Here is a 25,357-nt window from a genome sequence, read left to right as displayed (position 1 = left end):
ATTTCAAACCTGAAACCTCAGCTGTCTTTTTCTCCATACTGTATAATGGAAGTCAAAGGTAACAGTTACCAGTTTTAATGAACTGGGAAGCTGGACAGTAAGACACATCTTGAAGCATCTGCATGCTTAAGCAGAAAGGTTTATAAATGAGGAGCTGCACTTTGCATTTAAATCATCATTTGCTCTACATCTGTGAGACAATCCAGTCATAATAATACACAGACAGACTCTACCCACACTAGACTGAAAGGGCAATAATGACTGGGAATGTCTAATGTATGACTAATTGTATGCATGACTAGAGGTTATGTGGCTTTTTGGTGTTACGGAAAAGAGCAGAGATTTATGTAACGCTAGATCTTGATCATTAGTCTTTTTGTATATTAAAAGTACAGTGTATCGATCGCATTCGTAAGTATTTTGTATGTATAAGTACAGTGTAGAAAAATACAAATAAGTCAATGAGAAAACGTTTTTGCCACTTTTTATTGACAGAGGCAGAATAGACAGGACAATATTGGGATGGTAAGAATGAGTTGAAACCTCCATCTCCTGCTTAAGCACCACAGCTCAATGTGTGTGGAGTACTAGGCCACAACTCTAACAGAACAACTGTATTCTGAAGTATATTATACATTTTCAGTGGTTTAATGATTTTTAACAATAATTCCATATTTACAAGTTGTAAAACAAAAAATTAAAATAATCTGCAGACACTGGTCCACGCTATTCTAAAGAAAAATATAAAAGCCAAAAGAAAAGGCTCATTTCTGAAGAATATTAACCAAATCTAAGAATGCTGATAAACATTAAACATATGTTACAGAGAGAAAAAGAACTAAAAATGTCTTTTTTTTTAATACATGGATTTGTTTGCATGTAATGAGCATGTGAAAAATATACATTAAGAAAAATCTACTGAAAATGTCTTGAGTGAATGCGTATGCATGTACAAGAATATGAAAATAAACATTGCATACATACTGCAGATCTTCTGAAATAGATCTACACTTGAATTTTGTCGTTTTCTTGCTCTCCAGAAAACACATTTATATAAGGAAGATGATGTCATCAGCCACCATAACCTGGTTGTCGTCTTGCATGCGGCTGAGGGCGGCACGGACCTCAGTTTCTGTAAATGGTGATGGGCAGCTCTTGTTGATGCCCTCCATCAGAGCAATCATGCCCACTGACTGAGCATGAGATGAGCGGAACACCTCCAGCAATGCGGTTTTAAACTCTTTAAACCTACAGCAAAAACACACACGGTGCATCAGACATACAGCATCCGAAACAATCAGCTGTCCTGCAGGCCATGCAGTTTCTGTTTAGAACTTAATCACAAACAATACTTCAAAAGAACGTGGCAGTCATTTGAAAATGCTGAGTGTAAGAGATACCGAAAATCTCAGCAGCCAAATCCTAAATGCCTACCTGTCATCAGACAACTCTGTGTGACCGTTCTGATCAGGAATGTCCATTGGCTCCTCATCCTGCCTTGCAGGAGCTGGGGATTGAACTAAGTACAAAATAAATTATTCATATCATTTGAATGTGCATTTTATGTGCATTATGATTAAAAGGTGATGCTTTCTATACATCTAAATATCTTAATCTTTAAAACACAATATTTTCATTTACTTATTAATTACATTCATTTTATTTATTTAAAAAGCATCTCTTTAGCTTACTTTGTGGTACTTCAGTCTCAGTATCAAAGTCATAGGGGTCATATGACTCACTGCCCCGAGATGGTCTGCACTCAGAAAGGCAAAAAGGAGAAAACTCACTCAGAAAATCTAGCTTTTCCATCACAGGAACAAATTAGATTTTAATTTATTTAAAAACAGAAAACAGTTATTTGAAACTGTAATAATATTTCATAATATTGTTGTTCTTGGTGGATTTTTGATCAAATAAATTCAGCCTTTGTGAGCTTTGTGACTTCTTTCAAGAATATTAAAAACTTTTGAATGGTATGTGTATCTTGGAAAATTCATAATCAATGATTTTGCAAAGTTATTGTGGAATAACACTAGACCTTTTTCTCTGTCTTCGGGGTGTGTCTTGTACTTCATCCTCCTCCTCATCCTCTGAGGCTGCATCTTGCTCACCATTTCTAGAGCGCTTACGGTCCTTCTCCAAAACCTAAAGAATAGGGAATAAGGGATGGAGACATTCATGAAATTGACAGAAAATTAACCCAAGTACAACAGAAGTACAACAAATTAAAAAGTAGGGATCTGTAAACTCCATATATAAGGTATCTTTATCTTAAAACACCAATCTAAAGGATAAAAGTTATTATAATTGAAATAAAATCTGTCTAATATCAAGCAAACAACTGTGACTAATGAGCTACAATATAAACAAACAGACCTTCTTGAAATAGGCAAACTGCACAAGCTCTACAGCAACTTCTGTGTCCACCAGTTCTACAACTTTGCTCATGCGAGCTTTGGCGTGAGCTGTAGACAGACGGATCAAAGTCTCCAGGGTTCTAGCAGTGACGGGTGACGTCTGAGGACAAAACACAGCACAGTTTAATTAGATGAGTTACCAACTATTTACCAATACCTGACCAAAAAAACAACTCATAAGTTTGTTGAGCTTGTGAACGCGGCTGCATTTACCCGTGCAATATCAGAGCCGAGCTGCTCCTGGCTGCGCAGACGCGAGTACTCCTCTGCTATGTGATTGGCTGCATCTTGAGTCAGAGCAGGAGAAAGAGCCTTGGCAACGTGGATGTACTTCCTCATGAACGCTTTACTCACCACTCGGTCCCTAAAAAAAAGATCACAAAAAAATGTAGGTGTATAATAATGGGTTCACATACAGCTAAGAATGTATAAGAAAAGCATGTAGCGCATTTATTTTATGCATTATTAAACTACACTACCTTTGGAGTCGGAAGTCAGTAAGATTTTTAAAAGAAATTAATACTTTTATTCAGCAAAGATGCATTAAATATATCAAAAGTGGCATTTATAATGTTACAAAAGATTTCTATTTCAAATAAATTCTGTTCTTTTTAACTTTCTAGTGATTAAATAATCCTGAATATATCTCGGCTCCCAAAGAAATACTAAGCAGCAACTGTTTTCAACTTAATAATAATGATAAGAAATGTTTCCAGATCAGCATACTAGAAGGATTTCTGAAGGATCATGTCACACTGAATACTGGACTAATGACTGCTGAAAAGAGATTTTCAAAAACATTTTAAACATCTTACCAACCCCAAACCTTTAAACAGGAATATATTTTCTTGAAAAAGTAGAAAAGCAAAACATGGCATCCCTATTCAAATATAGGGGCATGCCTGAAGCCATGTGGCAATATCATTAACCAGACATAATCTGGTCTGAGTAACCCACTATGATGTGCATTAGAGAAGTAAATGACACGAGTCCTTACTTGAGTTTTTTGCTGCCATGGAGGAGTGGATTGTGTTTCTCGTACACTTGTAGCTCCTCTTCTTCCTCCTGAGTTACATCAGGGTCTTCAGTGGCCAGTGCATCAACTGCTCCACCAAGAGCAAAAGCTGAAACACACAAACGCGTGGGAGTCCAATAAACACTACAGCAAAGACTATTTGCAACATGATTAATTTGTAGTACAGAATATATCATAGAAAGTTAAAAATATGTTCTCCTATTCCATTTTTAAGCAGCTCTATTTGATGACCTTAACTGCACAGAAATGGCACACCTAACACAAAATAAATAGTATAAAATGTTTGTCTATCAGCTTGTACCTGCTCCGTCCTGCTCATGAGGATCTCTGTAGCGGTGCATGCGCAAGACGTGGTCGGAGATCTGGCGGTCCTGCTCTGGGTCCATCTGATCCAGCATGATGAAGAGCAAGTCAAAACGAGACAGCAGGGAGTCCTGCAGACCGATGTTCTCCATCGGGGTCTTATACTGATCGTACTGCAGATGAAGAGAGAGAAATGATGAAAAGACCCAGACAAATTCATAAAATAGAACACGAATTACAAAGAAATTACTAGCAAGGAGTAGCTGCTATTTATTAAGAATAACATTATGAAACAATGCAAGCCATTTTACTTAGATATTTCAGATCTTGAGAACACTTACTCGGCCATAGACAGGGTTGGCAGCTGCCAGGACGCTGCAGCGGGCGTTCAGTCGAGCGTGGATGCCGGCCTTGGCGATGGTGACACGTCCCTGTTCCATGACCTCATGGATAGCAGTGCGATCCATATCTGACATTTTGTCAAACTCGTCAATGCAGACCACCCCTCGATCCCCCAAAACCATGGCACCAGCCTCGAGACGTCGCTCACCTGAGAGACGAACACAACTTAATATTAAGAGAGAGAGAAAAACACTAAAATAAGCAAAGCTGTTATTATTGAACCTATGGGTTCTTGTCTTGATGGTGTGTGTGGAGCGCAGTACCTGTCTCTTGGTCAGTGGTGACGGCTGCGGTCAGACCTACACCTGATGAACCTCGGCCTGTGGTGGGAATGGCTCGAGGAGCAGTGTGCAGAACATACCGAAGCAGCTGAGACTTGGCCACTGAGGGGTCACCTGAGAAATAGAGATATATATGCAGAATTTAAAGTATTTTGTATAAAAATATTTTATTTGAAGCTATCAATTATACAATAATATCAATAATATAAATCCATTCTGCAGATTTTTCCTCATAATCAGTACATACATTTAGAAATGATCACTTGTTTTAATCCTTATCATTTTTAAAATCCAGTAAATGGATAAATTCTACGCCATCTGCTGGGTCTGTAAAGAACAGCACCCAAAGACATCATTAAAGCACTGAAAACAGGTGAAGTCATTTTTTTTTAAATAATAATAATAATTTGACTTTACATCACTATTATCATTTCTTGTATGGAGTATGAATAGGGCAGGGGGTACTTGCAAAATGATTATCAAATTTGCGGCCTCAAACAGTTTGAAAAACCTGGTTTAGATCCTCAAAGTCATTGCAACCTAAAGCTTTTTTTATGTCAAATAAACTTTACGTATGTAATATCAATAGATATCTACAGAATATAGCAAAAAAAAAAAAAACTGCAGATTTCATCTGGACCAAATTACAAACTATATAGTTATAGTGGCATTCTCCATCTGATGTCTAGCACAGAAAACAATTTGTAAATAGGAATCATTCATTTTACCTTAAATGTCTGTCATTTTAGAACATCGTCTGTGCAAATCTAAGCAATTAAATACCTATGAGCAGCACATTGATGTCTCCTCTAATGCGTGAGCCGTTCTCCAAAACCTTCTCCACTCCTCCCAGAAGCATACATAGAATCGCCTTCTTTATGTACTCGTGACCATGAATGCTGGGGGCCAGGGAGCGAGCCAACTGATCAAACAAATTCTACAGGAGTAGAAACACAAATAAACCATATTAAGGGAACATAACTTTACAAAAATCTTGTGTCCAAATTAGTGATGCACTAGGCATGTGTACAAATGTTTAGATCTTTAACAGTTATGTGTCCAAATCTTAGACACATTTACACTTCCATCCTCTTACCTTCGAGCGAGTTCTGCAGAAGCTCTTGATTTTGGCCACATCATCTGCAGAGAAGAAGTGAGAGACTTCTTTGCTCATCTGTTTGACGTGGCAGGCGATCATGATGGTCCTAAACAAACACACATGGGGAACAAAACACATCAATGCTTTAGCAAATAATATCATGAATATTTACATTTTAAATAACAATTCTACAATAAAATTTATTTTATACTGATAAAATTCCAAAACAGCTTTACCTGAAGGTGCCTGAGGTGAATCCCCCCTTCTTGCCAGGCAGGCAGCGGTAGGTGCCGATCACCTGAGTACGGTCCCCTGGCTTTACAGCATCCACCAAGTCGTTGTCCAGGATGATGTCCACAGACCGGGGCAGCTGACCGGCAGGGGCTTTCTCCGGCATTTCCTGCACTGTGATGGTCTGGTGGTCCTTATAGATGGACAGACCGAACTCAGTCTCAAGCGGATTGTTCTCCTCATCCTGAATGGTCAAATATAGAAAGTAAGAACATTAAAGAAACCGTTTATGCACCATCTAGACCAGGGATAATCAAACAGAGGTCAAGCTGGCTGCTACAGAAAAGTTCAGCATAAAAAAAATACAATATTATAATCACCCTCACTATTTCTCTCACAGACTATAAGTAACTGTCTATAAATATATAAGTGACTATGTATTTTAGAAATAGAAGTGTGGGAAATTTTTGATTCTTAAATGCATCGTGATGCGGGCGTGGATGATTCTGAATCGATTCACAAATGTCAAAAATCAATTCCACTAATCTAAGTGGTCAGGTGGGACAAATACAGTACCTTGGTGGGATAAATGGCACTTGAAGGAAAAGCATCCAAAGAGGTCATATCAGTGTATTTGCGCTCCATGGTCTTTTTAGTGGCTGGGCAGTAGTGCACACTGCGAACTACTTTGGGACGCACCAAAGAGCCTGTAAACAGAAGGAGAAAATTTTATCAGTGCACCATCCATGCAACATATAAACTCATTACGTTCATCAGAATCAGAAAGAGCTTTATTACGAAATATGTTTACACACACAAAGGAAATAAATAATCTTTATAAATACATAAATAACATTTGACCTACATTTGGTGATGATGCCCTCCAAACACACCATGCTACCCAACAGGCGAGAGGTCAGGGTTCGTGGGGAGACGTGTTTGCTGCCGAAGCTGCCCTCCAGACCAATGAAGAACTCTTCGTGTTGCTTGGCATATGTGGCATCTATTGAAGCCACCAGATCTTTCAGGGCACGCTGGAACGCCAGGAGCTCTTCAAAAGCATTATTCAGCAGCCTGAGGACAAGAGATCAGAGTTCATTTCAATGAAAATATGTCATAACCTTAAACTATAATTTCAGAACAACATGCTATTTGAAATATATATATATAAATCATCATGCATGACATACAAATACATTTATGTGCGTATATACACATATAGACATACACAGTTAAATACTTTAATGTAATTCAACTATGCACTGTACATATAATGTACTGTAAAGTACAAGTAGAAGAACTATTTAAAAAGCTGAACATACTTGGCTGCTCGCTGTTCGTTGCGGCGGCGGAGGTCGTTGAGGTTCACAATGAGCCTGGATTTGTTTTCGCTGATCATCTGTCGTACTTTGCTCTGATAAATGCCCTGGTCTTGCTGGAAAAAGGTAGAAACGCAGGAAAAAAGTTGTTGACCAACAAAAACGTTTTAAAGTAATTTACATAATGCTTCATACGAGTGGGCCTTTGTTCCTGTAAAGCACATTAACTTCTGTAGTATAACAGTTAATACATATATAATAAATGTGTTATACTTACATCATCGTCAAGAAAATCCAGGTAATCCCTCTGCGCCTCCCTCATTTCCTGATCGTCCAGAACTTCACCAGCCATTTTTCTGTATAGCTTTTAAAAGTGTTGAGAAATGCTCAGTGCAAAACACCTCGTGTCGCTCTCAGCACTGTTGTGTGTCTTTTCGCGCCAACAGGCTTCTCTCGCGGTGGAATCCGAGTGCTGATTGGCTGACACACCGGTGACTCATCTACATATTCTGTCTTTTGGGTTGCGGCTTCCAATCAAATCCACAGAATGAAGATTCGCCCGGCCCGCTTGAGCGTTTCGCGCGAAAAGCGTGGCGGTGCTGCGCATGCGCTCACAACAAAATAACAGGGGAGCTTGTTGTGGCGACTAAAATGGTCGTTGCCGACAACAAACGTGTCGATGTAGGCTACTTTAAAGTTAATGCCAGTATGTTTGAATGGCTATTTTGTTTAAGGCTATTTAGCATTTTTAGATACATGCCTACAAGTTTTATACTTGCCACCATAAAAAACAGCATAATAATAAACAGTAGTTTTCTTACTTTCAAAGCAGATGTTAGGCAGAACGACTGCTTCAGTCACCATTCACTTTCACTGTACAGAAAAGATGCAATGAAATAAATGTTGATTTAAGTTGTGGTGATCCTACATAACATTTTCTCTCATTTAAATCTACAGTTCTGCAAGGGTCCCTCATATTTTTTCTGACAGCTGATAATAACTGATACGAATAGTACAATATTGTTCCAAAATGCTTGTATGTGCAATATTTCTTCGATTTGAGAAAATCTAATGTAAGTAGAGACTTAAAGGTAAACATTTATTATCTATCATAAATGCTTAAATGCCATCTAGCGGCGAATATCTGTACCGTAATGCGTTACTTATTTTGTATTTTTGAATCATATATCCTTATATTTCAAAGCATGGCTTCTGCTGGACAATTTAATATTTTGTTAATTTTATTTTGAGAAAACGAGCCTTCAGACATCAACGTACAATGGTCGTACAATTTTATAATCACTGTACAATGTTAGTGTTTTTAAAGTTATATCCTTTTTTCGTTCAGACTTTTGCTCTTTCGAAGAGTGAACAGAGTGATGTCTGCTTGTAGTGAGTTATTTCAGTGAATTGTAACCCCGCCCACATTCACGAGGAGCCACCGGGCGGCACAACAGGTCTCTGTGGAGACTTTGACAGGCACAGAGCAGTTGCCAAGGTTTAAATGCAAAAAGTCTGAGGATCAGATTTAATCTTTGGATCGATACGAAACCCCTTATATATTTAAAAATAAAAAATATTAACTGAGAGGAACGAAGAGTGGCTTTCAACCGGTCCCGCACAGGTGAGGAGCTGCTAATTTGTATATATGTATGTATATTAAAAAAAAAAAAACATAATTAGGCTATTTACTCCCTTTTAATTAAAAGTAAGAAGTAAGGATTTTCTTATTTTTCCATTCATAGATAGTATCCGGCGTTTTTAAAGTATGTTTTCTGTTGTATGAAATGTCACATATTCTTTACCTGATCAGGCACGTTTAAAAGTATAATTTTCTTGTCTTTGATTTTACATGCTTATTTACAACTATATTTTGTCTACTAAGTTTTGCAAAATGGTTAAAAGCCTTGTCTGCTTTAACTGCAATATATATTGAAGTGTGGTAGCAGTAGATAATACTAAGACAGTGTCATATATATATATATATATACAAATAAAAATACCAGCATGCAATAAAATGAAAAAATACAAACAAACATGTATACACACACACCCACATACATATATACATACATACTAGGATATCAAAACGTAGTGAGATCCCTATCTAGACAGCATTTTCACAGCCAGTGTTTTAGAATATAGAAATGCTGGACTGGAGCAGGAGCACAGAGGACAATGTGAGTATACAATGATCAATTCAGCCAGGCCAGTTATTAACTTATAAAGCTTAAAAGGTTTAGTTCAGCAAGAACTGGCTCTTTGTCTGGCAGAGGTATGAATCATGGCTTGCTGATTTGTCAATATAAATGATCCTCGTGCTGTTTTCTGCTTCTCGTTGCAGCAGAACATTGACATTGATCCAGAGTTTCATCATGTCAAGTGGAGTTTTGGGCCGTCTGAGTTCGCTGACTTTGAGTGTACAGCAGCTGGGTCAACTACCACGCTTGTCGAACTGGTTGCCCCGTCTACCTTCACCTCAAGCCACCGTACTTGCCTCTGATGTTCCAAGCCTGTTTCGTGAACCCTTTATCTTGTCAGGCTATCGTCCGGTGCATCAGGAATGGTGGAGCTACTTTTGTAGCCTCTTTCAATGTCACAATGAGTTGCTCAATGCATGGACACACCTGCTGGCAATCCCTGCCATTCTACTCCAATTTTCTTTATTTGCAGGGACATGGGGGCTGACGCTCAACATGGCGTCTTTGCCTCTGTTTTTGTATGTGTTGTCATCACTTATCTACCTCAGTTTCAGCGTGGCCGCCCATCTGCTGCAGTCACACTCTGAACTAGCTCATTATTCCTTCTTCTTTGTAGACTACGTTGGTGTAGCTGTTTACCAATATGGCTGCTCGCTAGGCCACTATTTTTACTGTTCAGAGCCAGTGTGGAGGAACAGCTTAGTGGGTGTTGTGTTTCTGCCTGGTGCCGCAGTCCTGGCCTGGTTGTCCTGCACCAGCTGCTGCTATGCCAAATTCCGTTACCACCGTCCGTACCCTCTCAGCCGGAAGATCTGCCAGATCATTCCCACCAGCCTGGCGTACATGCTTGACATTAGCCCTGTAGCACACCGCCTGGTCACCAGATCTTGGGACGAGCCAGTGTTGGTGTTTCATGCTCTGCAAGTGGTGTTTTTCATGTTAGCAGCTCTGTTTTTCTCTTGCCCTGTTCCTGAGCGCTTCTTTCCGGGGAGATGTGACATTGTGGGCCACGGACATCAGATCTTCCATATCTTCCTTGCCATGTGTACTATGTGCCAGCTGGAAGCAATGTTTAGAGACTTTCTGGTGCATCGGCAGTCTGTTGTATATGTGCATGGAGAACACTTTATCTTATTAGCTGGAGGATCATTCTTCTTGTTGGTGCTGTGCAGTGTTCTGACTGCAGTTCTTATGAGAGGAGCTGTGCAAAGGCAACTAAAGAAAAAAGACTGAAAACAAATTTGAAATGATTTTACAAAGCAGATGTGCTTAGTTATATACTGTAGTACTAAGAGGTATTTATTAATATAAGTTTTAAAATTAAAATAATTTTCTTGTAGTGCATTTATTAGGAGAATTGTGATGGTATGCCTTTTCTTTCTTTCTTACTTTTTATTTTAAAAGTCCCACAATCAAATTTTGAAATCCCAGATATCAGTCTCAGGGAGGCAGTTTATATTTTAACTATCAAATACTTGTACACATCAAATCAAACACAAATACTAAGTGGGTTTTCCCCACAAATGAATTCACTGCTGCTGAGGATAATCTACCATTTAGCCGACATTCCTCTGAGATCCAGTACTGTATGGCTTTGCATAACCGGCCTGTTTACATGAAAATGTCTGGGACATGAGTTTTTTGAAAGCAAAAACATTCAAATTAAGGAATAAAGATGGATTTGGCACAAATTAGAATGAGGGAGAGTTGAGGGTTGATAAGGGAAACAAAGAAGCTACTTTTATTTTGCACTCAGCGTTGTCAGGCAACGGTGTTGTGGTGGAGGAATGGATCAAGTCTTGCTTGCTTCTTGTGTATCTTATAGAACATTATCTATTATATATATATACTCTCTTCATAAATTCAAAATACCATCTGCAAGCCTGAACAAAAATGCCCTGCTTAAATACTTTGTTGTAAGGGTGTGCTGTTATATACTATGGGGTCCCGTAGTCTAGGACCACATTGAAAATCTGGTAGTCAAAATCTGATTTAAAACTATAGAGAAAAATAAAGTTTTAGGATTTAAATAATGTAAAGCAACAAATCACTGGGATTAAAAAAATGGTACATTGATAACAAATGTATTTAATAATAACATATTTGCAACACTGATAACATATTTATTTAATAACAAATAATTTCAACCTTAGTTAAACCCTGGTGTTTAAACAAAAATTCCTTTGTACTTTAATAAATGTTTACATTAAAACTAGGGCTGTCACTAACGATTATTTTGGTAACAGAGTAATCGGTCCATTATTCTGACGATTAATCGAGTAATCCGATATATATATATATGTATATATATATATATATATATATATATATATATATATATATATGTGTGTGTGTGTGTGTGTGTGTGTGTGTGTGTGTGTGTGTTTTGGTAATCAAAATAGACCCAAGCAAATAATAGCCTTTAAAATTACTTAAAATACATATATAATAGCAATGAGTCATAATAGTTATAATAATTTAATAACAATAATTAATTCAAATAAAGCATCAAAAGCAAGATTTCATATGGTTTTATTGAATAAAACTGGTAAAATGCATAATATATTATAAACAGGAATGTAATGTTAATGCTAGTGTATATATAACACTTCATAACTAATGCTTGCAGAGTGCGCCAACGGTCTAATGATTGTTTTTACTTTCCAGCGCGATCTAAACCTTGTTTGACTAAACCACATTTAATTCAAATGTCCACTTAATCTTTAATATTTGGAAAAAACATTTACGAAAGAAATGCTACAGCCCACTGTAATTTATTGAATGTGTGGACATCAAAACGTATAAACTCAGAGCGAGGGTTTAAACCTTTATTTTGAAATCGCAATGAACCGTTATTATATTGAGAAATTGATGCATTCTCCTTTATTTGCCTAGGTTTATAAATAATTTACCTTACATATCTGATTAAATGTATAAACAAACCCAAACTAAAAAAAATATACAAAAAACCCAAACTCACAACAATATGCAGAGAGGGAGTTTGAGATGCTCCACACCTGTAAAAATGATAACAGTTTGTGTGGAGCAGCATTTACTGTGAACGGAGCCGTTCTGACACGCACGAGCGCATATATTTATTTAACTGAGTCGTAGCGTCTGTGAATTCACAATAGCGTTATGCTTTTAAAATGGGTTTAATATATCATGCAGCCTTGGAAAACGTTATATAATGCATTTCATGGATTATCGTCCATTGAATATGCCACAGCGCCACTTCCGGTATTTTGCAGATGCAAACAAAGATTTTTAAAAATCGAGTTAGGGTACTCGTGACAGCCCTAATTAAAATCCATGTAATAAATATTCGGTAAGTTTTGATTTTAGTTAAGCAAGTTGAATGAGACTTATTATTTGTATGTAAAAAAAAAAGTTTATTTCGAATGTCATTTCCAGTGCATCAGAACAGTAATTTTGTGCAACAATACAGTTGATCATACATCCTCTGTACGTTAGGAGGCAGCAGTGTTCCATTCATGAACTGAAACTTTTTTTTTTTTTTTAAATTAGTTGTGTGTTTAAATTAAGATATCATTCAAAACAGAACTAACCATATTTATATATAAAATCTAAATAAGAATTGAGAAATTATACTTCATTGTTAAAAATAAACAACTAAGCTAACTGAATAAGTATGCAAATGAAGTGGTTTGTTTTAAGGGATGTATGGATTAGGCACTGGAGTGACAGGAATCCAGAATGAGGAAGTGTGACTCTGTCAAATCCCTGTTGGATCAGTGTGTTGCTGCTAGTAGAGACCAGATGATGATGGGTGATCTAGGATCGTGTAGCTGAGGTCAAAGGTAAGGGGACATTCTCTTTCATTCTTTTTGGCAGACTGATAGAAGAAGGCTGTTTATGGATGTTAGTTTATGAAAAATCTCACACATACAGATGATGTACAATATCAGAGCATGAATATTTGTTTGAAAGATGTATATGCTTAACTGTTTTTGGTATTACCTCTTAATATTTGAATATTTCTACTTTTATTTTTACATTAATTTTCAACCGCTACTGCGTCTCCTTTTAAAATAGTACTATGCTTAACATTGCAGCAACACCAGTCTGTGTTAACAGGAAAGAAGGTGTGACTTGTACAAGTACTCACCTGTGTAGTCATCGTGTTTGTGACAGCCGTAATAACTGCTTACATTGTATTCGCTTTCATCTCATTGAGAATATCAACTGTTACAGATTATTTATTTTACTTTCCTTCAGTTCTTCCAGTTCAGTCATTACAGAAACTGTATGAAGAGTGATGGCTCCTGTTGAGGAGGGTCTGATCACCTGGTTATCAGGTTGTTCTTCCTCCCTTCAGATTAGCATCGTGTCAGCCATCTTCATCATTATTTATGTCACAGTCTACAGCCTTTGTACAAGCTGTTTCAGGTAAGTCTTTCATGGTCTCTTTTTTTCTTTTTTTTTATATAGGCCTATATTTATATGCATATTTAGGAGTTTGGTCATTATCACATCTTGTGCTGATTCAAAACACACCCAGGAGAAGGGAGTGATTGTAACAGAATGCTGTGAGTAAATGGGTGGAATGTGCAATGACAGGTTCAGAAGCACAAGTCACCAAGCGCACAAGTCACGCAACATGAATAACATTGATGTTTGTGTTATTGTAAGAAAACTACAGACCTGTTTATCAACTCCAGTACCTTTGAGTTTATGTAAACCACAAAGGTGGATTGATAAGATCACTTTGCATGCAGACACCATGCAAAAAATATCAGGAAAATAAAAAGGATGCAAGGTGGATGCTACTGTATATCTGTCACATTTGATATAGTGTTTTTCCTTTTGTCTCCAGTATGTCTGACAGTGTTTCACCCAGACATTTGCACAGACGAGAGAAAACAAATATTCCATCGGCACCTCAACAAAATGTAAGCGACTGATATAACACAAAACACATATTCAAAATGCAATATATAAATTAGTATTACTCTTTGCTATTGCTTCAATAGATTATTGTTCACTGTTAAAGTATACTGTAAAAAATGCCCAGGTTGGTTAAAAAATGTGCTTCACGTGACAACATCTAAATTTCTTGGTTTTGTTCAAGGAATAATTAACTCCCAAAATGTAAAATTTGCTGAAAATTTCATAGACGAGTTTGTTTCTTCATCAGAACAGATTTGGAGAAATTTAGCATTAAATCACTTTCTCACCAATGGATCCTCTGCAGTGAATGGTTGCCATCCTAATGAGAGTTCAAACAGCTAATAAAAACATCACAATAATCCACAAGCAATTCACACGACTCCAGTGCATCAATTAATTAAAGTGTTCTAACTTTAAACCATCGCTTCTGGCGATAGCAGTCCATAATCCATAATAATGCTTCCACCTGTGACTGTGAACTGTTTTGGACTGTTTTTGGTTGTAAATGATGCTTGATCTGTGCATATATCTCTCCTGATTCAGACGAGATTACTTTTTCTATGGAGTAAGCAATATTATGTTTAGAGGACTTGTATTCTAGCCAGAAGCAATAGTTAAAAATGTCTTAGTGATGGATTTGTGTATAACAAACACAGAGCTTGTGGATTATTTACATTACTTGCTGCTTGTGGATTATTTTGATGTTTTTATCAGCTGTTTGAATGCTTATTCTAACGGCACCCATTCACTGCATTCATTGGTGAACTACTCGATCTATTGATGAGCAAGAAATGTTTTTCTTTGAGATAATTCTCCAAATCTGTTCTGATGAAGACATAAACTCATCTACATCTTTGATGGCCTAAAGGTGAGTACATTTTCAGCAAATGTAAATTGCTGAAAATGTAAATGTCTTTAAAGGTATTATCTACCCCAAAATGAAAATTTTGTCATTAATCACTTACCCCCATGTCGTTCCAAACCCATAAAAGCTTTGTTTATCTTCGGAACACAATTTAAGATATTTTAGATGAAAACCGGGAGGCCTGTGACTGTCCCATTAAGTGCCAAGTAAAATGCACTGTCAAGGTCTAGAAAAGTATGAAAAGCATCATCAGAATAGTCCATCTGCCATCAGTGGTTCAACCGTAATGTTATGAAGCGACGACAAATTCTCCAAAATGGCGCTACGCTGATGTGGAGTGACACAGAGGAGACAAATTGTTGAATAAAGTCATTATTTTTGTTTTATTCGCATACAAAAAGTATTGTCGTCGCTTCATAACATTATGATTGAACCGCTGATGGCAGATGGACTATTCTAACAATGCTTTTCATACTTTTCTGGACCTTGACAGTGCATTTTACTTGGCAGTCTGTGGGACAGTCACAAGCTTCCTGGTTTTCATCCAAAATATGTGGGGGTAAATGATTAATTTTCATTTTGGGGTGGAGTATCCCTTTAATATGACCAAATCAACCTGGTTCATTAGGTTACAGCAACAATAATCATTTCAAGGGTTAGATTGTGCAGAAATAATTCTTTATTTGACACTAGCATATACTGAATTCAAAGCTAATGCTGAATAGTGGATGACCATTGACAATTTGCTTTAAGATGAAGACAACTCACTTTTTCCTGCTATGAGAGCGTTTGCATTACACTATTGAACCATATCTATCCTATTATGGTTAATTAAAATCATTTAGTGGTAAATTGCAGTGAATCAGCAAGAGAAGATAAGTAATTTCCAGATAGTTACTGGATTAATCTTCTAAAGGAAATTACACTTTAATGGAAAGCAGATAGAGAAAGCTAATAATGATTTTAAAAAAGGTTTGTTTTTTTAATAGGACCAGCATAAAAGTCATAGTATGTGACATGAAAAAAAAATTAATAAATAAACTAATATTCTCACAAACTAATGTCCTTATTACAGAAACTACCTGAGCCCCAGAGTGTTGAATATATGCCAGATGCCAAGGATCTAACTGATCATATATACTCATTCGTGGAGGCTGAACTGAATGAGGAAAATCCTTATGAGTGCATTAGTGAGCCTCCTTTACAGCCTCCATCTGACAAACCTGACGGGGAGAATGAGAGCCCTTCCCAAGCAATGACAAAGCCTGATGATAATCACTCTGTCTCAGCCCTCAACAAACCAGTAAATAAGCAGGCAGTGGAGCAGCCTGATGCTTTACCTCAACATTTGACCAACTCAGAACCGACTGCTGTCTATGCTGCAGTGAACTGGAAAACCAAAAGTCAGAAGAACATAACACCTCTATCTGATACAGATACTGTGGTTGATATGAGTGATATTGCTAAGGAGACTGTTCCTCCCATTCCAGACAAACATTTCTAGTATGACGAAAGGGCAATGTTTTGATTTTCAATGCATTATTTGTATTTATTCATATTTTGCAAGCCTTATAAAACAAACACGCAACACATATAAACATGTTGTTAACAATAAATATTCTTGTATTTATTGCTATTTATCATGTGAACTAATAAATATATACATTCTTACATTGCCACAACTTCATTTAAAACTATAAAGGAAGCCAACCGTGTCTGGGTTATTGTAGGTCAGAGTGAGTCATATGACACAGTGGCTTGGGCCAATACCCAGACTGGATTCAGAGACTGAAACCCAACATGCTTGTGCTCTCCAGACCTAAAATCCCTATTGGAGGATGAAGACCGTTGGGCACGGCCACCGACAGAAGAAAGCTTATAATCCCCAGACATCATTACATGATGAACGCTTTCTTCCAAATGTCTGTTGCAAATACACAATGCTGAATATTTAAGAAACAGACCAAATGATGTAGGTGAAAGGTGACATGTCAGTGGACTGCTCTGGAAACTGCAGAATGCTGTCTAAACTGGACAATTAACTTAGAATTACTTAAAATAATACTGCAAGCAAATAATTATGCATTAATACTACATTGCTATCATCTATCTATATATACAGTGGGTGTAAAAAAAGAATCACTCCCCTTTAATCACATTTTGTTGCTTTGCAGCCTGAAATGAAGACAGGCACAGTTTAGTATCATCCAAGTGAAAGATATAACACCAACATGTCAGAAAAAAATACAGAATCACTGAGTTGGAAAAAGGATCACGCCCTTGTGTCAGTATTTTGTTGAACCACCTTTTGCTTTAATTACAGCCTTTAGTCTGTTGGGAAATGTCTCTGTCTCTACTAACTTTGCACATCTAGAGTTTGCAAAATTTGCCCACTCTTGTTTGCAGAACTGCTCAAGTTCAGTTCAATTTGATGGTGACCATTTGTGGACTATAGTCTTCAAGTCATTCCACAGATTTTCAATGGGGTTTTTTTTTAAGTCTGGGTTCTGACTAGGCCATGCAAGGACATTCACCTTTTTCTCCTTTAACCACTGTGTGCTCAGTTTTGCTCTGTGTTTTGGGTCATTGTCATGTTGGAAGGTAAACCTTCTTCCCATTGACAACTTTCTGGCAGAGGGCAGCAGATTTTCCTCAAGAATTTGATGGTATTTTGCCCCATCCATTTTTCTGTCTATCCTGACAAGAGTTCCAGTACCTGCTGCAGAGAAACATCCATGCTTTACTGTATAAGTGGTGTTATGTGGATGGTGAGCTGTATTGGATTTCTGCCAGACAGATGCCAAATAATTTTATAAAAAAATTAATTAATCTCATCTGCCTCAGAATCTTCAAGGTGTGTTTTGGCAAAGCTCAGTCGTGACTGCATGTGGCCTTTCTTGAAGAGTGGCTTTTTTCTTGCAGCGCTCCCATACAAGCTACATTTGTGGAGAATTTGTGATAGTGTTGTCACATGCACACAATGACCACTCTTTGTCATAAATTCCTGCAACTGCTTCAGCATTGCTGTAGGCCTCTTGGTATTCTCTCTGACCAGTTTCCTCATGGCTCTTTCATCTAGTTTGGAGTGACGTCCTGATCCAGGGAGGATCTGTGCTGTGCCAAATTAGCTTCCACTTCTTAATAATAGACTTCACTGTGCTTCTAGGCATTGATAAAACCTTTGAATTTTGTTTTGTATCTATCTCCTGACTTGTGCCTGTCCACAACTTTTCCCAGAGATGTTTTGACAGTGCCTTGCCACCCATAGTTGATTGTTTGCTTCAGATGCACTGCCAAGGACTGAAATGTTCCAGGAAAGCTGAGCTAATCAAAATGACCACAGCTGAGTTTACAAGTTATTTTTAGGAGGGGTTGATGCTTTTTTTCAAAAAGACGATTCAGTGATTCTGTTTTTTATTTATTTTTTGTGGTGCTATATCTTTCACTTGGATGTTATAGTAAATACAGCTGGATAAAACAAAAACATTTCAGACTGCAAAGCAACAAACTGTGGTTATGTTAACTTAAAGGGGGTCTGCCTGTCTGTCTGCCTACACACACACACACACACACATATTAATAAAAAATGAAATTATAATTGTGGAATACTTTTTATCATGTATATCACATTGAAAATAAAAGCTATATTTTTTAACTAAAAAAATGAAACTATTATTTGACCCATAATACATTATTTTTTATGTTTCCATTTTGAGTTAAAAAACAAACAAGGTGCAACTGAACAATATTACAGGAGAAGCAGTAATAATAACCCTTTTTTATTATCTTATTTTCTTAAATCATGATAATAAAGTACCACACTATTTATAACCAATCACAGCGCACCATTCCAGGCACTCTAGACATGGCGGCGCTTTGAACACACTCTTTGTGATCAACAAACAAGGGCTGCACGATAAATCGCATGTGATTGTCATGCGCATCTCGTCAGTAAAGCGGTTCTGTAATTCATAGTACCGGTAAATCTCCATGTGCTTTTAGATGGAAATTATTCAGATGCATTTAATACATCAAGATGATATGTGAAAGTGTGAAACAGAAAATAGTGGTTTTCATCTTGCCACTTTTCTTGGTAAAGAAAACACATTTTCAGCATCAGGCACCATAAAGGTAAAAATACAATAAATAAACTCCGCACAGTGCAAAATAATGTGGTAATACTATGAATATTGAAGCTATATAAACAAGACTTTGAGATGTTGCAGTAAGCAGCTGTCATTGGCATAACGGAGTAACTGAGGGCACGTAAACTGCGCTAGCGCGACGCACAGCCCCCCCCGACTGACTGACGGCAGAGAAGCGCGGGTGAGCAACAGACATCGGCATCTCTCCCTGCGAAAACATTCAAGGTAAAATCATTAAACACGCCGGTTTTTTAGTGCCGGTATGACAAATATTGAAGGTATCTAATTTATTGCATGTTTACAGACTTTTCCTACTATAATCATGTTGACGGTGTTTATGTGGACTCTGATTTTAATCCTACCTCCTAACTCTTTTAGTGTGGCTAGTGAATGCATGCGGTTTAATAGGTTTTTATATCTGCATTTTGAAGAGTAATGTGCACAAACTTGATTTATTGCATTGCAACTGTCTGTTGTTTTGCCTATTGGATTGTGTACATTAACGGGGGTTGAGCAGAAACTCGTGTACGCACACGTTGTTTGGCGAAGGTGTGTCTTTCGGGGAACCGGGTCAGCCAATCGGAGCACAGCTTCCGCCCACAGTGGGAAGGTTGTTTTTTGCTGGATGTGAACGCCCATTACGAGAGTCCCAGCTAAAGTATGGAGCTGGATTAAACAATTGGCACAGTTTAATTTAGCTGTTTCGAATATTCAAACTAAAATAGTATTTCCGGAAGAAAATGCAAATGTTTGCATTTTTGGCAAGCCTGTAGGCTTTGGCTTTGTGTGAATGATAGGCTCTCAACAAGCATCTAATTTTCTGTCAGCTGTGATCAAGACGAGAATCAACACATAAGTGTAAAGGCGAATATGAGTTGCTAAATACATTAAAAAAAAACAAAAAGTCGCAATTCAAATTGATGGTATTTTGTCAAAATAGATGAAAATGCAATAGAGATCGTATTGGTGGTTTCTAACGAACTGGTTGAGTGAATGATTCATTGAGTCACTAATAAAAGACTCGCCTACAGTGTATCCAACAGTACTTACAGAGAGGACCAGTGAACGAATCTTTTTAGTGAATGGATTCTAAACACTCGAGTCACTAAATTGAATCCTAATTCCGTTGCTGGATTTGGATCTCCCAATGATTTCACTTCCTAAATCCGGAGTTACAGTATCTGAGAGGCTCACAGTCAGGGGGTGTGTTGCCCTAAAAAAAAGTAAAGGTACCGAGCAATATCCGACTGCGCTGCTTATCTGCATGCATAAATCTATCGCGTGAGTTCGATAAAGGTATTTTTGATTGTTACATCACATTGTTGTCGTTTTCATGTAAATCCCACAATATGAGTAATTAATTTACACTAAAAGTCTCGTATAAGTGCTTTAGGATTTAATAGGGGGTGTTGCTTGTAAATTTAATTAATTATTTATTATTTTGCACGTTTTCATGGCCTCGTGGCGCAATCGCTGAGCTTGTGAGTTGTTATAAGCCTGCTTGGCGTTAAGATTAAAACATGTACTGTGTTTTAACATGCTTTTCCCTGCTTTGTAGCTTTTTGTGCGGAGAGCCAACGCCGACTGTTTAGCTGAGAGACAGCATGGCAGCGGTGGGATCCAGAGCAGGACTGGACACGATATCGATGTGCACAGAAGGACAGGACGGGTTGGTATGTATCATAATAAATGGTATATAGCCCCTGTAACTTATTCATGGAAGATGGAAAGGTGGATCGTCTGTATGTGACTGATTGTTTACAATCCTGCAGGTCTACATGCAGTGTTGTGGGCAAGGAGAAGGGCAGGGTGTGCAGAGGAAGCTGAATGCAGGACCTGGGACAGAGTGGTCAGCCGATGGAAACACACAGCAAACAAACCTTTTATCCTTCCCACGGTCTTCTGGTGTGGACTTACCTTACAGGTTAACCTTCAGATCCATTTCATCCATTTAGTTTGTTGTCTTCTAAATATAATATAATACAAACCCTTCTTCACTTTAGACTGCACCTAAGTCTGTTAGAGCAGAATTACTGTACAGATATTGTGTGATAAAGGTGAAATGTTATTGTGGGTATTATGTTCTTACTGCATGTGTAATGCAGTGTAATGTAGACTTGTGATGTAACAAACAGTTTTTACTCTCTACCTTATTTTAGAAGTCCTGAGTCGGTGGAGATGGATGAGATCATGGCTGCTATGGTGCTCACCAGTCTGTCCTGCACCAGTCCAGTGGTCCAAAGCCCCCCGCAGAGGGACCTCCTAACAGGTGAACTGGTTTCTTTTGCAAACCACACCTTGCCAAACACTGAACAATTTGTAGTGTATGCTGGACAAACTAGTGCAGACAGTTTATTTTAAACAAAGTCTCATCAGATTTTAGATAGAATCTAGTATCTGTTTGTTTATCTAGTGACCTTTTGTTTATTTATTTTTTGCTCTTTCAGAAGTTTTTGTTATTAATTTTAATTTTTAATTATATACTTATTATATATTTTTTTATGATCTAGTATAACACAGCCCAGCAATTAATTTAGCAATTCTGTGGTTTTGTCAATCTTTCAATTTTTGTATGTTTTATTATTTCACTTTTTAATTATGCACTCATATAATTATGTAATTCTTTAATTATTATATTATATATTTTATAAAACCGCATAAAACACAACCCAACAGTTATTTTAGCAATTATATGGTTTTAATTAATTTCTTTTTAATTATAAACTTATTTAATGTTTATATTTTTATTATACATTATAACACACAGCCTAATGATTTATTTTGCAACTCGCTCTTTCATTTTTTTTTTTATTAATTTCACTTTAATTATAAACTTATTAAACTATATGAATATTTAATTATTATAGATTAAATAATTATACAGTCCAACATGCAATCCAACAATTAATTTACCAATTAATTAAGCAATTAATGAATTACTGTCAGTCAAATATTTTTTTAAACTATTAACTTCACTTTAAATTTACACTCTCAGTTAATAAATAATTTTAATTTTTTTAATTCTGTGGTATTAACGTAATAATATTAATAATTAGTTTTATTAATTAAACTTTTTAATTTAACGTAATTATAAGATGATTATATTTTTTATTCAACCGTTAATTTAGCAATTGTATGGTTATTCACACTTTCCCTTTTTTGTCTGTGATTATAGGGGACATGGAGTGTTGCGGAGGTGAGTTGTCTGACAGCGGCAGCAGTGGTTACTGGAGCTGGGACCATGGCAGTGTCAGCCCAGCCCCTTCTCCATCAGTCACTGAGATGGACAGAAGCCTGGACCAACCGACCGATGAAGGACTGCACATGGAGCTGGACGAAGCTGCATGTGAGGAGCCGAAGGCCAGGAGGTGCAAGGTGAGAATGAGAAGACTGTCAGTCTGCTGGACCTGAGGGTGAATAGACAGCCTTTTAAGCTGATGCTTTAAAAATGCATGTGAGTCACTCTTTGTTTTTCTTTCTCATTTACAGAGCTTGAGCAGGGGAGCATACAGGTGTCTGTGGCCTGGCTGTGGGAAAGTGCTGACATCCCGGGTTGGAATGAAACGGCACATTCGCATTCTTCACCTGGGGTGAGTGTGTCCTCACACAGTAACTCTTGGAACAATCCAGCTGGCACAAAGGAAATTAATCAACCATAATCAATCAAAGCCATTATTAATTATAAAAAAAAAACAATACAAAAAAAAAAACATAATTTACTAGGCTTACAAATAATGTGTTTTATTTTTTCCCTTTATTTTGTTTTCTCTCAAACAGTGGGGGCTCAGAGCAGTCGCAGAGGGAGGAAGACTTCTACTACACAGAGGTCTCCTCTGAAGATGAGGAAACTGCACCTCCATCTCCTGCTCCATCCTTTTCTAGCGGGGCCTGGACCTCCTGCAGCTCCACACAAAGCCAATCCACCCCAGGACACCAAGATGCTCCAGTCCAGTCAAGCCCACTCAGCCAATCAGCTCCAAGCAGCGTGTGGCAGATCCACACTGAACATCTCTATCAGGTACTGATCAGATGAAATAATGATTAATGATGCTACTCTCAAAATAATAATAAAATAATTATAATCTGAAACGGTTTTGAAATTAAAGGTATAGTTCACCCTCGTAGTTCATGTCATTTCAAACCCACAAAAATTATTTAAAAAAAAACATCAAAAAATACAATAAATCAATTGAAAGTCCAGGTAACCAAAATGATCCAAAAAGGTAATAAAGGCATTCTAAAAACAAATGCATATGACTCGGGCAGTTTAATCCAAGTCTTTTGAAGAGACACAATGGCTTTTTATGATGAACAGATTAAACGAAATCTTGTAAAAAAAAAAAAAAATTGCGATGTTAAAGTTTGTTTTGTTTTTCACATCTCTATGTTGTTTTCTGCAGGCCTGCACACCCGTTCAGGTGATGGTCTCTCCAGGCTCTCCCACCTTTTGTAGCTGGTCCCCTTCTGGTGATGTCCAGCAGAAACCTCAGGTTGGTCCACCTCTCCAAAAGCACTTAACATCATAGGTGCAGCATTTTAAAAGACTTTATCCCATCTGTCCTTTTATTACTGTGTTGATCTGTAGATTTCAGCCTCTCGCAGCCGGTCAGTGAGTGTTGGAGAGCAGTGGCTACAGAGGAACAGCGCCCCCACCAGATCACAGACCATGAGCGCATCTCCCTCCAGAGGGCACTGTTCATTCAGGTATTTGGCCATGCTTAGTTAAATGCTGCCCTCTGAAGTTAAGAAAAAGATCTCTTAAGCAAAGATATATTTCTGTTAATGGGATGTTTTGAAGTCACAAATATTAATATGACTGATCACTCTGCCTTATGTTACTCCACAAAAGTCATTTTTAAAAGTTATATCATGCAGAAATAAGATAACTTTACATTTAAATATTTTCAAAATATATTTATTCTATTTTTTTGTCCTTTAGGAAGGGCCGAGGTGAGGCCAAAAAGTGCCGAAAAGTGTATGGCGTGGAGCGTAGGGACCAATGGTGCACCGCCTGCCGCTGGAAGAAAGCCTGTCAACGTTTCCCAGACTAATAAAAGACTTTAGGAGACATGGAAGAATCTCCATTTTCTTTCTTTCCTCCAACTATGCCCTGCACTGTAGAGGACCCATCTTTTCACTTTTCTACCTTTTTTGTTTGTTTTCCTACTAGAATTAAAAGTGTTTTGTTATGTTTTCCCACAAAGTGAACGCTGGTACTAGCTGTCGAGACTGTGGAGTAGTAGGATCCCAACCCCTCAAAGTTGAATTCTGTCCTCTCACGAGACTAAAGTGTAATCCTGTATCTGATCGAGGTGTTTTTCAACCCCAGTCCTGCACTTCATCCATACCTGAGATATTTAAGTGATTGTTGATTTTTGTATACTGTGGACATTGTATTGCTTTGAGCATTTTCATGATGTTTTTCTGTTGCTGTTTGGTTAGCCTGAAAGGTGTAACAGTGTAATGTCATGTATTGTCTTTTTTTTTCTACACATTTACTCTGAATTTAGTCACAACTTTTGAGTTTCGCAAGGTTTGACTAAGGTCGTATGCCATAACGCTTCCTAATCAGTCTAAACTGCCAGATATAAAGCTACAGTGGTGATGAGTGAATGTGGGCCACATCAGTGACTACAGTATGTTGTCTGATGGCGATAAAAGTGCAGCTATAACCTTTTGATTGAATACCAAAGTGCTATTGCAAAAAGTTAAAGGGAGCTTGACTGAATATTGCCCATAGAATAGGATTGGGCTTGTTTCCTTTTGTATGTTTCTTGTCATCCTTCCAAAAAGTGTTAAGGTCTTGTACAATACTGAACATCTCCTTGGGAACATCTAAAAGGATTTGAAAGTGTAACATCATATTGAAAAAAAAAAAAAAGAGATGTATGATTAAAAAGACACAAGATAAAATTTGTAATTTTCAAAAGCTTGTCTTTTGTGCATGACAAATAACAAGAACAATCGTACAATTATTTTATTGGCCTTTTGTGTGCATTTATTGTACAAGAGGAAAGGATTAAAAGAAAAAAAAAACAATAAATTTTCCAAAAATGATTACAGAATGTATTTTTTTAAATTAAAAAAATTCAAAAAGCCACACATTTATATGCAGAATACTGTAAAGTACATCGAAAGACTGTT

General features: G+C 37.3%; 4 protein-coding genes across 8 annotated transcripts; 3 read left to right on the top strand and 1 right to left on the bottom strand.

Annotated features, from left to right (window-relative positions):
• Positions 1–468: 468 nt before the first annotated feature.
• On the bottom strand, positions 469–7,542 carry mcm3 (minichromosome maintenance complex component 3). The gene is made up of 17 exons (XM_042777968.1): positions 7,369–7,542; positions 7,095–7,207; positions 6,638–6,846; positions 6,349–6,479; positions 5,778–6,016; positions 5,539–5,647; positions 5,226–5,379; positions 4,425–4,556; positions 4,101–4,309; positions 3,758–3,932; positions 3,418–3,544; positions 2,634–2,784; positions 2,380–2,520; positions 2,042–2,148; positions 1,692–1,756; positions 1,435–1,519; positions 469–1,248 (listed from the first exon to the last, which is right to left on the bottom strand). Exons 1-17 carry the CDS (start codon positions 7,441–7,443, stop codon positions 1,050–1,052), a joined length of 2,421 nt encoding a protein of 806 aa, XP_042633902.1. The 5' UTR covers positions 7,444–7,542; the 3' UTR covers positions 469–1,049.
• A 1,728-nt stretch (positions 7,543–9,270) lies between these two features.
• Positions 9,271–11,092, top strand: LOC122149082 (membrane progestin receptor beta-like). Its single transcript, XM_042778427.1, has one exon. It carries the CDS (start codon positions 9,401–9,403, stop codon positions 10,523–10,525), a length of 1,125 nt encoding a protein of 374 aa, XP_042634361.1. The 5' UTR covers positions 9,271–9,400; the 3' UTR covers positions 10,526–11,092.
• Positions 11,093–12,854: 1,762 nt separating this feature from the next.
• Positions 12,855–16,739, top strand: LOC109108760. 2 transcript variants are annotated; one of them, XM_042777964.1, is made up of 4 exons: positions 12,855–13,113; positions 13,532–13,702; positions 14,130–14,205; positions 16,144–16,739. In XM_042777964.1, exons 2-4 carry the CDS (start codon positions 13,572–13,574, stop codon positions 16,570–16,572), a joined length of 636 nt encoding a protein of 211 aa, XP_042633898.1. In that variant the 5' UTR covers positions 12,855–13,113; positions 13,532–13,571; the 3' UTR covers positions 16,573–16,739. The 2 variants fall into 2 exon arrangements, with proteins under 2 accessions (XP_042633898.1, XP_042633899.1); XM_042777965.1 differs by lacking the exon at positions 12,855–13,113 and having other exon boundaries at positions 13,151–13,702.
• Positions 16,740–19,287: 2,548 nt separating this feature from the next.
• Positions 19,288–25,189, top strand: LOC109104584 (zinc finger protein 395-like). Of its 4 annotated transcripts, none has more exons than XM_042777959.1 (10): positions 19,288–19,438; positions 20,772–20,886; positions 20,986–21,137; positions 21,373–21,482; positions 22,389–22,588; positions 22,703–22,803; positions 22,991–23,231; positions 23,614–23,703; positions 23,799–23,917; positions 24,153–25,189. In XM_042777959.1, exons 2-10 carry the CDS (start codon positions 20,818–20,820, stop codon positions 24,262–24,264), a joined length of 1,194 nt encoding a protein of 397 aa, XP_042633893.1. In that variant the 5' UTR covers positions 19,288–19,438; positions 20,772–20,817; the 3' UTR covers positions 24,265–25,189. The 4 variants fall into 4 exon arrangements, with proteins under 4 accessions (XP_042633893.1, XP_042633895.1, XP_042633894.1 ...); XM_042777961.1 differs by lacking the exon at positions 19,288–19,438 and adding an exon at positions 20,348–20,494; XM_042777960.1 differs by lacking the exon at positions 19,288–19,438 and adding an exon at positions 20,355–20,509.
• Positions 25,190–25,357: the final 168 nt, after the last annotated feature.

This window comes from Cyprinus carpio, chromosome A20 (genome assembly GCF_018340385.1).
Source record: "Cyprinus carpio isolate SPL01 chromosome A20, ASM1834038v1, whole genome shotgun sequence".
Classification (NCBI taxonomy): domain Eukaryota; kingdom Metazoa; phylum Chordata; class Actinopteri; order Cypriniformes; family Cyprinidae; genus Cyprinus; species Cyprinus carpio.
This window is presented reverse-complemented; position numbering and strand designations above follow the sequence as displayed.